Below are 14532 nucleotides of genomic sequence, written 5' to 3' on the forward strand. Positions count from 1 at the left end.
TGAATACTGAGACACAAACACACAACAGCTCGACTGCACTTTCATTTCTCTTTCTCGAACTCTTCCTGCTTCCTAGTTCTGTGTTTGAGTGACGTGTGCAAAACTTGTTTATGAAGTCTATAAAGCATCATAAAGCCTCATTCCTAAAATCTTCACTGTAAACCCTAATGCTCAAAATAATTAATTGGTTTGAGAAGGGTACATTTAAATTAAACAAATTAGTTATTTTATATGTATTTATAACTTTATTTTTCTTCTGAGTTTACAAAACTGACACATTGTAAGTTATCTGAATTGTTTTAGTTCCCTTTCGTTGTCACTCCGAGTTCCATCGGATGACGACAAATGGGGTTTCGCTTAGAAAGCCTATCGACTTCGAGTATTACAAAACGAGCCAATGGCAAAGAAATGCCATGGGTCTGTGGAATTTGCATGGCGTGGGTATAAAAGGAGAATGCCGGCAATATGCAGATATGTTTTCGCTTCGGAGCCAAAAGGTTTTCTTCACTCCTGCAGCCTATTCTCTAACTATCTTCGAGAATCTTCTAGACGAGCAGCTTCCAGTCGGTGTTGGTGTGTGATGGCGAGTTCCAGCGAGTTCCAGCGAGTTTCATATTCCTGCCTGCTGAACTGAACAGCGTGTGTGTTTCTCCCTGGGCGCTTCAGCACTGCTGCGAGCTTTTCTCTCACAAAAAGAGCGTGCACGCGGCAGCTCAGACGTGGGTTGCAGTTCTTTCAGGAAGTTGTTGCAGGGCCACTCCTTCCCCCGGTGGAGGGCCGGGGGAGAACCTCTTCTCCAAAGAGCTGTATCCCATCTCTGAGCCCCCAGAGGCCGCGGATGACAGTGCGCGCCGCTTACGAGCCTCGCCACTCTTATCCTCCTCTGTCCCAGAGCTCGGATAACAGTGTGTGCCGCCCCCGGGCCATACTACTCTCATCCCCCTCTGTCGCCAGACACTCCCAGGCCTCCTCTGTCAGGGTGCGGTTTATGACCGTGCCCCCACACCGGGCCACTATGCCGTCCACATCCAGGCCGGTCACTCCGCTTCGCTGCACCACCGAGGGGACGTCTGTGGTTCGCGTGACCCCGGTGGCACAGTCCTTGGGAGCCTGGCTAGAGCTTCCCAACCTGTCCCGCTGGGTCGCACGAACCATCAGGCTCGGCTATGCGATTCAGTTCGCACGGTCTCCTCCCCGTTTCTGGGGAGTACGCTCCACTATGGTCGGTGGCTATGCCCCTATCATGAGAGCGGAGGTTGTTACCCTACTGGCGAAGGGTACGATCGAGACTGTCCCTGCAGCCGAAGTGAGGTCTGGGTTTTACAGCCCCTACCTCATTGTCCCGGAGAAATCCGGTGGGTTACGGCCAATCCTGGACCGGCGCATCTGAACCGCCCCCTTCACAGGCTGCCGTTCAAGATGCTCTTGGCCAAACGCATTTTCGAATGTGTGCGGCCACAGGATTGGTTTGCAGCGATCGACCTGAAGGACGCCTACTTTTGTGTCTCCGTTTTCCTTCGACTCAGACCGTTCCTACGGTTTGCTGTCAGGGGACGCGCATATCAGTACGCTGTTCTCCCATTCGGGCTAGCCCTGTCTCTTCGCGCCTTCACCAAGGTTATCGAGGCGGCCCTTGTTCCTCTGTGGGAACACGGGATTCGCATCCTGAACTTTCTCGGCGACTGGCTATCCTAGCTCACTCTCGAGACCGGGTTTGCGAACACAGGGACCCAGTGATCCGGCACCTAGCTCGTCTGGGCCTTCGGGTCAACTGGGAAAAGAGTAAACTTTGCCCTGTGCAGAGGATCTCTTTTCTCGATATTGACTTGGTCGCCTTCTCAACTCAGTCACTGCTGACTTGCCTGAGACAATCAAGCGCAAGATTGCGGTTCCACTGAAGTTTTTTCAGAGGCTCCTGGGGCATATGGCGTCCGTAGCCGCAACATCGCCGCTCGGACTGCTCATATGAGACCGCTTCAGCTTTGGCTTCGCGACCGAGTCCCGATGTGGGCATGGCAACACGGTGTGCTCCGAGTACCAGTTACTCCGACCTGCCGTCAGACCTTCACCCCGTGGTCGAACCTCAGTTTCTACGGGCTAGTGCCCCTGGAAGGAGCTTCCGGGCATGTTGTTCTCAACACATGCCTCCACCATGGGCTGGGGCGCCATGTGCAATGGACACGCTGCCGCCAGCTCCTGGACAGGACCTAGCGCCCTTAGCATGTCTGTTGCTAAAGGAGAGCAAATCTCCTTTATAAATGCTTTACAAGGCATGAATAGTCCTCACTTTAGATTAGCTCACAAAATAGCTAACTGACCACTACTAAATGCTTTATAACTACCCGAATTAACCCTGAATTACAGCATAAATACATGTTAATAAAGCATTTATTAACACAATAAGTAACCATCACTATATGTCTGAATAATAAGATGTATGAATGTACATTTAAATAGTTTCTTAATCATTTACTTACACGTTCTAAGTAATCTTATGAACCACTGAAAACTCTTAAATAACTGGTTTATAAAAAATGCAATTATTCATTTAGAAATAATAAATTGATAATTAATAAAGGATGAAAATACAATTATTAAATAAATTATAGATATGCTTGTAAATCAAGAAGAGAGCATTTATAGCTGTATTTATAAACTGCTTATTAATGTCTATTAATGCTTTATGAATGATGAATTAACTGTTTACTCATGCTTAACTAATGATTATTAGCGTGTAGTTATTATAAAGTGTTACCAAGATGGTTCCCTCACAGGTTGGGGGCGATCATGAGTGGTCGCTCAGCGCAATGACAGGACCATCTTTCTTGGCACATAAATTGGCTAGAAATGATGGCGGTGTTTCGAGCTCTCAAACACTTCCTCCCAGACCCGAGAGGCCATCATGTGCTTGACTGAATTTCTCCCATAGGAGCTTCACCACCTCGGGGTGAAGTCTCCATTTCCAGGGCCTCAGCCTCAACTTTATATATACTGCCCTGAGAGACATTGATTTCCTTTGGGCCCACAGAAGCATCTGGTGAGCCAGTTTGCATAAGTGACTTGACCTCAGAGCTCAGACCCCCCCCTGATGGTTGATGTAGGAGACCACCGATGTGTTGTCCATGCAGACAAGTAGACCTATTTGCATCTTCAGAGACAACTCACTGTCCCATGTGGTTCTCCCTCACGCATCCAGCTCCCCTGGGGCTGGATGCGATGGTTCAGGTGTGGCCCAGGCTACACCTGTACGCTTCTCCTCCGATATCTCTGCTCCCGGGAGTTCTGGAGAGGGTTCGCTGGTATGGTGCTATTAGTAGCCCTGTACTGGCTGGCCCGAGTTTGGTTCTCAGACTTGTTGTCCCTTCTAGACGGCTCTCTGATGGAGATTCTGATCAGGAGGGACCTATTGTCTCAAGCAGGGGGCACGATTTATCACCCTCGCCCGAAGTTGTGGAAACTGTGGGCCTCAGGGGCCCAGCTCATAGAATATGGTCTCTAGACTGAGGTCGTGGAAACCATACTCCAGTCCAGAGCTCCCTCCACGAGAAGACTTTTGTCACTTCTTCTTGAGTTTCTCCATCATTGACCGACTCCAGTTTAAACATAAAAGGCAGAAGAATTTCTGACATTTTAGTGCTTGTCTGCGTGAGGTAATCAGACTGCTAACACACACACACACACACACACACACACACACACACACACACAGAGGAGCTTTTGAAGCTCCGCCTCTGTGCTGGGAGCAGCAGTTCATTTGCATTTAAAGGGACACACACGAAATGACGTGTTTAGACTGACCCTCAAAAAGGGACAAACTTAACTTGCTGTACAAAATGATCTGTGGGGTATTTTGAGCTAAAACTTCACATACACACTCTGGGGACAACAGAGACTTATTATCATTATTCATTATACCACCCCTTTAATAATTCCCACAGGTCTTCCAATTATAATGCGGGAAATTTTCCCGCAAACATTGATTCACTTTAGCATGTAGATTGTATGAGTAGCCTAAATGGATCCACACAGATTATAAAATCAAATCAATAATTTTAAAACTTTCTCAGAGACGCAATTTCACAAACCACACAAGTGTTCAGCGGTGCTGCGTCCTTCTCTCTCTCTCTGTCTCTAAAAATGGGTTGCTCGAAGCAAGCGTCAAGCGCTGCAGGGTCGATACTAGACTCGCGTTTAGGAGTCGGGACATGGCGGAATTGTCACTTGCACAATCGGGCCAGCATTGCAGCATAACTAAAGTTTATCATTTTCACTTATTTTTAAATCTTATCAGTTTAAACATTCAAGTGATTTTAAACTATCCAGTACTCGTGCGCTCTCAGAGAGATGGTTTTCTCTGCGTGCATACATACAGAAAAGCCGCCTCAAAAACAGCTCACGAGTAACAAAAGTTATTTTTCGCAGATTATATCGCTTTAACAGGATTGAAAATTTTAAAAAGTAGCAAAAACGTATTCAAAATAATAAAGAGAAAAAATTTTGGGTAGGTCTTACACTAGTATTCAGAAATAGTACAGAAACTGAATAAGGTAATCAAATGTAAAATAATACTGATAGTCTTTTAGTTCTGAGTCCTGACTAAATTAAATACATAGGCTATTAATTCTGATTTCTTACAATTAAAGCTATCTTTTGTTGTTTTGACGACAACATTATTGACAGACCCATATGGCTGCTGTCACTTTTAGAGCTAGTGCACGGATCCATTACTGTGTTCATTATACTGTCTGCCACACTGTCACATGCGTTTAAGTCTTATTTAAGACATAACCAACTGTGTTTACGACTACGAGTATACTAACCAAGACTGGAATTTTGACACAATTTAGTTTTTTCTGGTCTGTGACGTTACCCGTCTATGATGTCTTGTCACACCATTGGACTGATTTCACACGTGCTTCATGACGCTATCACGCAGGGGCGTTCCCACAGCATCTCAACGCAGCGTCTCGATCCCTCTTCAGGGAACCAGGGTTACATACGCGCAAGGCCTGGCTCGATCTATCCAATGACGGCATTCAATCAGCGGGTGAAGGTCTCTGCGTGTTAATGTCTTTCCGCGTGGCAAAGTAATTTGATTTAATTAAATAAACTTTCTCATGTATTATCTCGTTATTTCATCTGACTCCATAAATGAAAAGGTTTTAATGATATCTGGGCATCATTAAATGTGAGCGAATGTTTGACTGTTCTTTTTAACTCTTTACTGAAAATAATGTCAAAGCCCGTTATCAAATGTTTACAATTTATTATGTCAGGTAAATGTATCATGTCAATTTCATAATCAATTCAAAGATAATTAATACAATAACATCAAATGAGTAAAAGATGTAGGTTAAACCCGACATTTAGAAATACATGATGCGGAGTGCTGGCATCCACTCTGCATCACAGGCTAATTTTGAGTTACAAAACGTGTTGATTCTCTTGTAGCATTTCTTTGCTGAATTTCAGGTGATCTCAGCATGAGAGAGAGAGAGTGGGGGTAGAGGGAAAGAGATGTAGATTATAATGATTCTGAGGTGAGAATGGTGCACCAGAAGGAGGTCAAATGTTAAATATCTTTGTTCTCTCAGAGAGTAGCTCTTTCTTCCAGGTCTTCTAGTTTTTCCAGTCTTAAATACGTAACCTGAGAGGTTTTGTCAACTTATTCAGATTTACAATGTAGTTGATTGAGGTGTGTTCAGTTACAGTTGGAACTAAACTCTGTTGAACAAACTTCATTGGTGCTTGCAGAAGCTTCAATGTGCTGTATTGGTTTATTCCTTGCCACTGTCTGGCTTGCTTAGTTGGAGACGCTATATATTTAGCAATATTATTGATTTGACTGCACTTATACTATTGGATCAGAAGTAAACTTGAGCTGATCTGAACTGAATGATGAGCAATGTTTTCTCCAGAGCTGTTTTATAGATGAATTGAACTAATTTCGTAATTGATTAACATTACACAGCTATTGAACTGAACAGAATGAACATTGAACTGATTTCAGCTGAACATAGCTGCTTTATAGCTGCTTTACAACAGAATGGAATTGTTTGCATCCCTGATCATTATTCTACTGTTTTATCACTGTAAAGCTGCATTGAAACAATTTGTATTGTATAAAGTGTTATATAAATACAGATCAATTGACTGAATTGGCCCTTGAGCTTCTGTTTTCCATATTTGAATTGTTTATATAGTATGTTGAAAGGTTAATTTGAAGTTCATAATCACCATTATGCTGATTAGTGTGTCCTTCTGTTGAGCTTTTGACCCTTGACTTTTTTTCCATGATTTCTTCTGGCTGCCGAAACTGTTTATCAGGCACATTTACTATAGTTAAGAAAAGGTTCATGTTGGCTACTGATAATATAATATGATAAAACATAAAAAAAAACATTAAAAAAAATCATGGACTGCGTTAGATGAAACTGAGAGGGGTCATAGCACTTGCATATTGTTGTCCTACTGTTAGTTTAACTGCTTCTATTGTTCTCATTTGTAAGTCACTTTGGATAAAACCGTCTGCTAAATGAATAAATGTAAATGTAATATGTGGTCTGATTCATCTAGTGTCTAATCTCTGATTGTAAAGATGATGTCCACTGTAGACATTAAATATGTATATTGTATCTGATGCAATTTTTTTTTTGATTATTGCTACTTTCAAGATGGATTTGTAGACAGCCTCAAGCTTTTGTGGCGTGACGGTTGCGAACGTTGTAGATAGGGTTTCAGAAGGATATTCCATCGGGGATAACGAATGTTTGACATGTGTTATCATCAGAAGTTGAGTCAGCTGCGAGGTTGTGAAGGAACTCTATGAAGAGTTGTGTGGCTTGTTCATTTTCAGAGAGATGACATTTGAGGACACTTCAAGTAGAGAGGAACTGGCAGGACTGTGTGATTGGCAACACCACCATCAGCAGGTTATTGGTTCACTACAAACCGTTGAGACATGAATAACCATGTTTAACATTGATCTACTGATGAATGAGTGCCCTTTTTTAAAGCCATTGTCAGTGAAATTTATATACACAGATTGTATTCGAAATATTTTATATGGATCATTTTGCATGTTTGAATTTGTTGACAGTCTTTAGAGAGCAGAGTTTCGGAGAGAGGGTGTGTGGCTGAATGGATGTGGATGGTCAAAATAACTCGAATTACTTGCAGCATCCTTAAACTTTAGTGTTTCATGAGACTACAGCTTGTGGAACTTACAAAACCAAACACTTTCCTTCTTGATGCAACGGGCTCACCCTCAGGACATGTTGGCACTTCTATTGAGATGGTCGTCGAAAGACAGCTGGAGACAGGGCCAGATCAGAGTCACTCATGCTCTCTACAAATGTCCTGCACGAGTCATGCTTGGGAAGGTGGTTTGGGTCGATCAGTTTGTTGTTCTGTCATTATCGGACTCAAACTGATACGCCATAATTAGCATGAGCAGTATTTACAGCGCCTCTGGACTCACAAGTTATGGTAAGGGACGTTACATTTCCGAAACACGCTCTAAGCAGTAGACCAATGACAACAGACTGGGCTTTTTGGAAGGCGGGTTCTTTAAGAAACTGAAACTAAAACAAAGTGAAAGCAGGTACTGCAACAATGTATATAGCAAGAAAATTTTATTTATAATTATTAACCTCTAAATGAGCATAATAGGGGCCCTTTTACACTCCCACAAGACACTTTGAATACCAAGGACTGCCCTTTGGCCTGTCCGACGCCCCGGCTGTCTTCCAGGCTCTTGTTAAAACAGAGGTGTCCAATTCTGCTTTTGGAGGGCCACTTTCGCCGACTCGCCTTAAAGGGAGGCCTACCTGTGTGCTGACGCCATCTCACGCTTTGTAAGGGGGCGCGCCCGTGATGTGCTTCACTCATGGTAAATACACATTAGCGTTGTTCTTTCTATAACTTTATATACTTCTTTTCAGGAGTACCACACACACACACACAATATATATATATATATATATATATATATATATATATATATATATATATATATATAGCGCCTTGGTCATACCCAAAAGGCTTCAAAACCTTTAATGGTGTAGTGAAATAACATGAATGTTGGATGGCTTATGATTATATATTTTTTAATAAGCTTTCACACAAACTCAAGCTCATAGCTAAAAGACATCATGCCAGCCTTCCATGCAAGCCAGATTATTATAGGGATTTTTTTTCTTTCTTTTTTTCACAGTAATCTGTAGAAAATACCATGTAGAGTATTTGCATGGATGAGTGGCAAAAAGTTTGTACATAATATTGTGTGTAAAAATAGCATTGTCAAATTTGATCAATTTGTATGGTCATTTCAAGTAATGATTATATAATTCTTACACTGAAAACAATTCTGCAGTTGTACAGTTATTTGCTATTCTGTGCAGTTCATGTGTGGAGCTTAGAGGAGTCCTGACTCCTGGACATCAGTAAAAATGGCCACAAAGCCCTGAAAAAAGTCACAAACAAATTCAGACTGTATGACTGTGTTATCCAACAATTATGCAATATCAAACAAAATCCAAACCCTATACATTTCAGAATACAAACATTCAATGGTTTAACATTTAAAAGTACTCACATTTTTTATAAGCAATTGAGAATTGATCAAACTAAAGCCTTGCAGTGTGGGTAAGAGAAAGCCAGCCTTCAGGGCCGCTAAAATGCAAAGTAGAATAAGGTGTTAATTATCAGTTACCAGATATTTTGCAAAGTCTATAGTTTTCAGAACTTGCTTTTTTGGTTGCAAGTTTGTAATAAATGCAATATTACAAAATTAAGAGATTTTTTACCATTTAGTTTTGGAAGTACAAACATCTTCACTGCCATCACTGCCATTTGCTCGAGTGAGTCAGTCTGTACATTGAATGATTAGACAAAGATAAAACATCTCATAATGCCGATCTACTGAAGTTAACATTTGACATGAATCATCACTGTCTGGTCTCACCTTGAAATCACCAATCTCAGATGATCCGAGAGTCAGCGTTAAACTTGATGCAGCATTCAGGGCAAAACATGATGTAGAGTTTCAGAAAATGTACACTTTTTCTTTTTAGATATCTTGGCCTTAAAAGATTCATGCATTAAGTAACCAAATGTTGACATATAAGAGGTCATTTTGCTACAAAACGATAGTGTAAGTTTGAGCTTTTGCTGAAAAAGCTCATCAACTCATTTTGTACTTTATTGTGCAATAGAGATGAATACACCAGTGCAAGACTGTTGATCAACGCAGATTATTTAATCATGGCAGCTGCAATAGTAATCATGCTGGATTTAATTAAATGTCTAGCATTCTTATCGAAAGGAAAAAAATAGAAATAAGGGTTATCCAGTTACCATGTTAAAATATACTGCATCATTCTTAGCACTCATTATATTTTAACATAATTTAACATAAGCAGTATATTTTATAAATATAAATGAGAGAGAGAGAGAGTGAAACAAATCGAAAGATAGAATAAAAAAATGAAAATATAATTTTTTTACTTGCCTTAAACACAGAAGCCCAAACTTAATCAGTGCACTTTTGCTATCAAAAAATTACTGTATAAATGCCTGTATAATTTCTGTAAAAATGCACTATGTACCCCGTAATTTTAAAAACGCCTTTACGTATTAGTACCCTATTATAACCAGAAGCTACGCAGTATGTTCTTAATAAATTGTTCCCAAATGTAAGATTGTTGTATGATAATAGAAGAATAAGTGCCCCTTAGTTCTAAAATAATTACAGTAGAAATAATTAGTTAATTATCCATGAATTATATTATAAGGTAATCACTTATACCTACACTTACGTATGTTATAATTGCAGAAAGGTACGCTGTATATTCGTCACTCGCGATGCGTCACTTGACGCTTTGGGAACGCCCCCAGCGTGAATGCGTCTGAGCATCAATGTCAACTAGTCCAATGGAAAGAATGAGCGTCACGGGCGGGTGACGTCATGACCAGGAAGGCATAAGAGCACATCCGGTGAAACGCGGCATTAGCTTCTGTGTCTCAGCAAGCGATCTGTGTTACTCTGTCTCTGTCTATTTATTGTTGTCTGTTCGATATTATTGGGAAGAGTTATGGCGAAACAACTTTACAAACTCTGTGCTTCTCCCTGCCCGCGTTATTTAACGGGTGGGGACACACACGAGCTTTGCGTAGTTTGTTTGGGAGTGGAGCATGCGGTATCAGCCTCCGAGGGGGCTGATTGCAACATTGTGAGAAGCGCTTTCGCTTCGCATGCTCCACTCCCGCCTGTCACTTTTCGAGGAAAGTGGCCAGGCTCGCGATCCTCGGGGTGCAGGACACGCGTCTGCCGAGGCAGCGCGGAGAATGCATTCCTGTGGATCGCGAATAGGATCTCGTTACGGGGTTGGAGACGGGTCCGCGGATCTTATCTCCTCCCTTTCCACGAGGGATCCAGTGCTCTCTCTCCGGTCTCGGAAGCCCGCGCTGCGGTCTCTTCCGCCCGGGGAGAGAAATCAATGCTTCAGTGCTCTACCTCCGAGGAGGTAGATGTGCTGGGCATTGAAAGTGTACACAATCATGGGGGAAGTGGATTTGCCATCTCTTCCCCAGCGTATGAGAATTATATATAGCCTATATATATATATATATGATAGTTTATATATTATATATAAAATAAAGTGTATATATATAAAGAATGTATATAAAAAAATATATATATAACAATAAGCTGGTGGAGGTGTTTACTAAGGCTGTAGATAAATTAAATATTTAATGGCCAGCAGAAATAATGGGGCACTCGTCCTTAAAATAAATTGAACGAGTTTCCTTCCCTCTATTTTTCCACCTCCATCACGGGGCCTTCCATTTTTCCCGATCTGCACAGCGAGCTGTCTAGATCATGGAAAAAGCCTTACTCATTTTTTAGCCACACATTCATGTATATTCAGATATTTGGGGGTTAAGAGAGTATGGCTATGGGGCAATACCCCGGGTAGAACAGACACTTGCGAGCTATGTCTCCCGGTTCAGTCTCGTCCCTGAAGCCGTCGGCTTCTCTCACTAAACCATTAAAGAAAACTATTTTTTAATCTAGTGGGAAAAGCATATATGGCAGTGGGTCTAGCACGAGCCTGCTTGCACACTATAGCAGTGCTGCAAGCATATCAGGCTGACCTGCTGTGGTATTTGGACAGAAGTGAGGGAGTTTGGCCCGATGGGGTTTGAGAACTCCGTCGGGCCTCAGATTTATCTCTCAGGGATGGCAGCCAAAGAAATGTGGTCACTGAGAGACACCTCTGGCTCAATTTGATGGGAATCATGGAGAAAGATACAAGATAATCTCTCCCTCGCTATGTCCAACCCACTGGGGCTGCTGGGCGTGAGCAGCTCCAGCCGGCTAGTTTCTCATACACAACACAGCAGCCAAAGTCTTCAAAGCAGAAGCCGGATCCGAGGACCGTTCTTCATGCTGAGAAGGCTGCGGCTCAAAAGAAAAGGTCTGGCGCCACGGCGTCAGACCGGTGAGGGCAGCCCCAACCGGGGTGGAATGGTGTACACCTCATTATACGGTGCCCTTTCCATCTCTGTGCCCTCAGGGGACCGTTCTGCCAACCCCGCCACCCTTGGTGCTTCGGGGCGCAGCGTTCTCCAGCGAGCTTCTGGCGCAGCGTCAACTCGACATTGCGTCGGACTCGCGCCCTCTGAGGGGGGTTCGAAAACAGTCAGTTCGGGTGGTTCCTGCCAGTATGTTTCAGGTCCCCAAACTGGCTGTCTTTATTACACCAGAGGCCAGCCTCGAGGGGCTGGTTCCCTTGGTAGATTTTCTGGCAGCGCGGAAGCTACTGCCAAATATATCTCTATGGGTAATGGTAATCTCTCTGGTAATGGAGCAAGGGGTAAAGGCCCTGTTAGCAAAGAAAGCTATAGAGCAGGTGTACTCACCCGACATTGCGTCGGGTCTTTACAGTCGTTATCTCATTGTTCCAAACAAGGATGGAGAGCAGCGTCACTTACTAGATCTTCGTCTGTTGGAGTGTTTGGTGCTGGAACTCAAGTCCAAGATGCTGACACTCAAACAGATCGTGACTCAAATCAGATCCGAGGACTGGTTTGTCACGATAGATCTAAAAGACGTATACTTCCATATCTCCATCCTCCCTCAGCACAGGAGGTTCCTGAGGTTTTCTTTGGGGCAAAGAACACCAGTATCAGGCACTTCCTTTCGGTCTAGCTCTATCACCCCGCACATTCACGAAGTGTATAGACGCAGCTCTGGCCCCGCCAGGCTGCAGTGTATACGCATTCTGAATTGCATAGATGACTGGCTGATTCTAGCGGAATCAGAACAGTTAGCGGTTCGGCACCGAGGTGTCGTTCTCGCTCATATGCAGATGTTGGGGTTGAGGCTCAATGCCAAGAAGAGTGTGCTTTCTCCAGTACAGAGAACCACTTTCCTTGGTGTGGTATGGGATTCAGTGACGATGCGGGCCACTCTATCGCCCGTTCGTGTAGCTGCTATCCTGACAGCCACCAAAGAGCTAAAGCTAGGCCAGTCACGCACTGTAAAACAGTTCGAGAGACTGTTGGGTCTTTTGGCGGCAGCGTCCAACGTGATACCTTTTGGCCTGCTGTACATGAGACCTTTACAGTGGTGGCTCAGGACCAGAGGGTTCTCCCCGAGGGGAAACCCACTTCGTATGATCAAGGTCACGCGGCGGTGCCTTCGTGCCTTAATTATATGGAGGAAACATTGGTTCTTAACCCAAGGTCCGGTATTGGGAGCTCTTTGCCATCGTGTTACTATTTCGACAGATGCTTCCCTCACCGGCTGGGGAGCGGTAATGGAAGGCCGCTCGGTTCAGGGTCTGTGGAAAAGTCATCATCTTTCGTGGCACATCAATTGCCTGGAGATGATGGCTGTCTTCAATGCGTTGAGACAGTTCCTCCCAGACCTGAGGGGCCATCATGTGTTGTTCTGAAACAGTGACTGTTAGGCCTCAGGGCAGCAGCGTTCAATGTGATACCCTTTGACCTGCTGTACGTGAGACCTTTACAGTGGTGGCTCAGGACCAGAGGGTTCTCCCTGAGGGGAAACCCACTCCGTACGATCAAGATCACGCGGCAGTATTCCCGCGCCTTGGTTATATGGAGGAAACTCTGGTTCTTGACCCACAGACAAGACGTTGGTGGCCTATTATTTTGGTCCCTCAGGAAATTACGCTGTCTGAGGGCAGTGTATATTCCAGGGGGGCCAGAATATTGGAGCAGACACCCTGTCGAGGCAGGGGCTGAGGCCAGGGGACTCCACCCCGAGGCGGTGGAGCAAATATGGGAGTTTTATGGCCAGGCAGAAGTGGATTTGTTCTCGTCTCAGCATACGACGCACTGTCCACTCTGGTTATCCCTCACTCAACCAGTCCCCTCGGGGCTGGTTGCTATGGTGCAGACGTGGCTGAGGCTACGTCTGTACGCATTTCCCCCTGTTGCTCTGCTCCCAGGAGTTCTGGAGTGATTCCGCCAGAATGGAATAAGCCTATTTAGTAGCACCACCCTGGCCGAGCTGAATTTGGTTTGCGGACCTAATTTTTCTCCTCGACGGACCTCCCTTGGAGGTCCCTATCAGGAGAGACCTTCCGTCTCAGGCAGGGGATGCAATATTGCACCCCCGGCAGGGGATTTGGAAACTGTGGGTTTGGCCTCTGAGGGGGCCCAACTCATAGAGAGTGGTCTCTCAACCGAGGTTGTCGCTACGAGGAAACTATATTCGCTATTTCGAGAGTTTTTCACTTCTTGGTGTTACCAGCGTCAGTGGGATCCGGTTAACTGTTCAGTAAACACAGTATTCGAGTTTCTGCAAGAACGCTTTGTATCAGGTCTATGTCCTTCCACGCTTAAGGTATACGTGGCGGCCATTGCGGCTTTCCACGCCCTGGTGGGTAGTACATTTTTGGGTCGAGACCCCCTGATCACTCGTTTCCTTCGTGGCACTTTGAGGCTGAGGCCTGCAACTTGCACTAGGGTGCTGGCTTGGGACCTTGCAATAGTTCTAGAAGGCCTATCTGGGGCTCCCTTCGAGCCCTTAGATTTGGTCTCAGAGAAGTTCCTTTCTTTTAAGACTATTTTCTGCTAGCTATTTCGTCCCTATTAGAGTCAGACCTTCAGGCCCTTTCGGTCCCCACCTGCCTTGAGTGCACCGGGGATGGCCAAGGCATTCTTACCCGAAACATGGATATGTTCCAAATGTGCCTACCATTATTCCGAGGCCTATTGTGCTGCAGGTTTCTGTCCTCCTTTTACATCTGCGGACCAGGAAAGGCTGAACCTCTTGTGTCCAGTGCGAGCACTGGATACTTATGTTCATCGGACATCTTCAATGAGGAAGTCCGACCAGTTATTTATTTGCTTTGGATCACCTAAGAAGGGTCTTCCTGCTTCTTAACAGACGGTTAGTAAGTGGATAGTCGAGGCTATTTCACATGCATACGAGTACTCTGACCATCCGTGTCCCTTGGTGGTCAGAGCTCACTCAACGAGGGGTATGGCGGCCTC

At 44.3% G+C, this 14532-nt stretch overlaps 1 protein-coding gene across 1 annotated transcript in view; it reads right to left on the reverse strand.

The window, feature by feature from the left end:
* Positions 1-8256: 8256 nt before the first annotated feature.
* Positions 8257-14532, reverse strand: part of bpifcl (BPI fold containing family C, like) — a 29056-nt gene continuing 22780 nt past the window's right edge. Inside the window, exons 13-16 of the mRNA XM_056268451.1 lie at positions 8966-9008; positions 8808-8871; positions 8597-8673; positions 8257-8464 (exon numbers count right to left, since the gene is read on the reverse strand). Coding sequence (XP_056124426.1) covers positions 8417-8464; positions 8597-8673; positions 8808-8871; positions 8966-9008 — 232 coding nt within the window. The 3' untranslated portion in view covers positions 8257-8416. The remainder of the gene's footprint in view (positions 8465-8596; positions 8674-8807; positions 8872-8965; positions 9009-14532) is intronic.

Source organism: Rhinichthys klamathensis, unplaced genomic scaffold, assembly GCF_029890125.1.
Source record: "Rhinichthys klamathensis goyatoka isolate OS25496 unplaced genomic scaffold, OSU_Roscu_1.1 h1tg000272l_1, whole genome shotgun sequence".
NCBI classification, from domain to species: domain Eukaryota; kingdom Metazoa; phylum Chordata; class Actinopteri; order Cypriniformes; family Leuciscidae; genus Rhinichthys; species Rhinichthys klamathensis.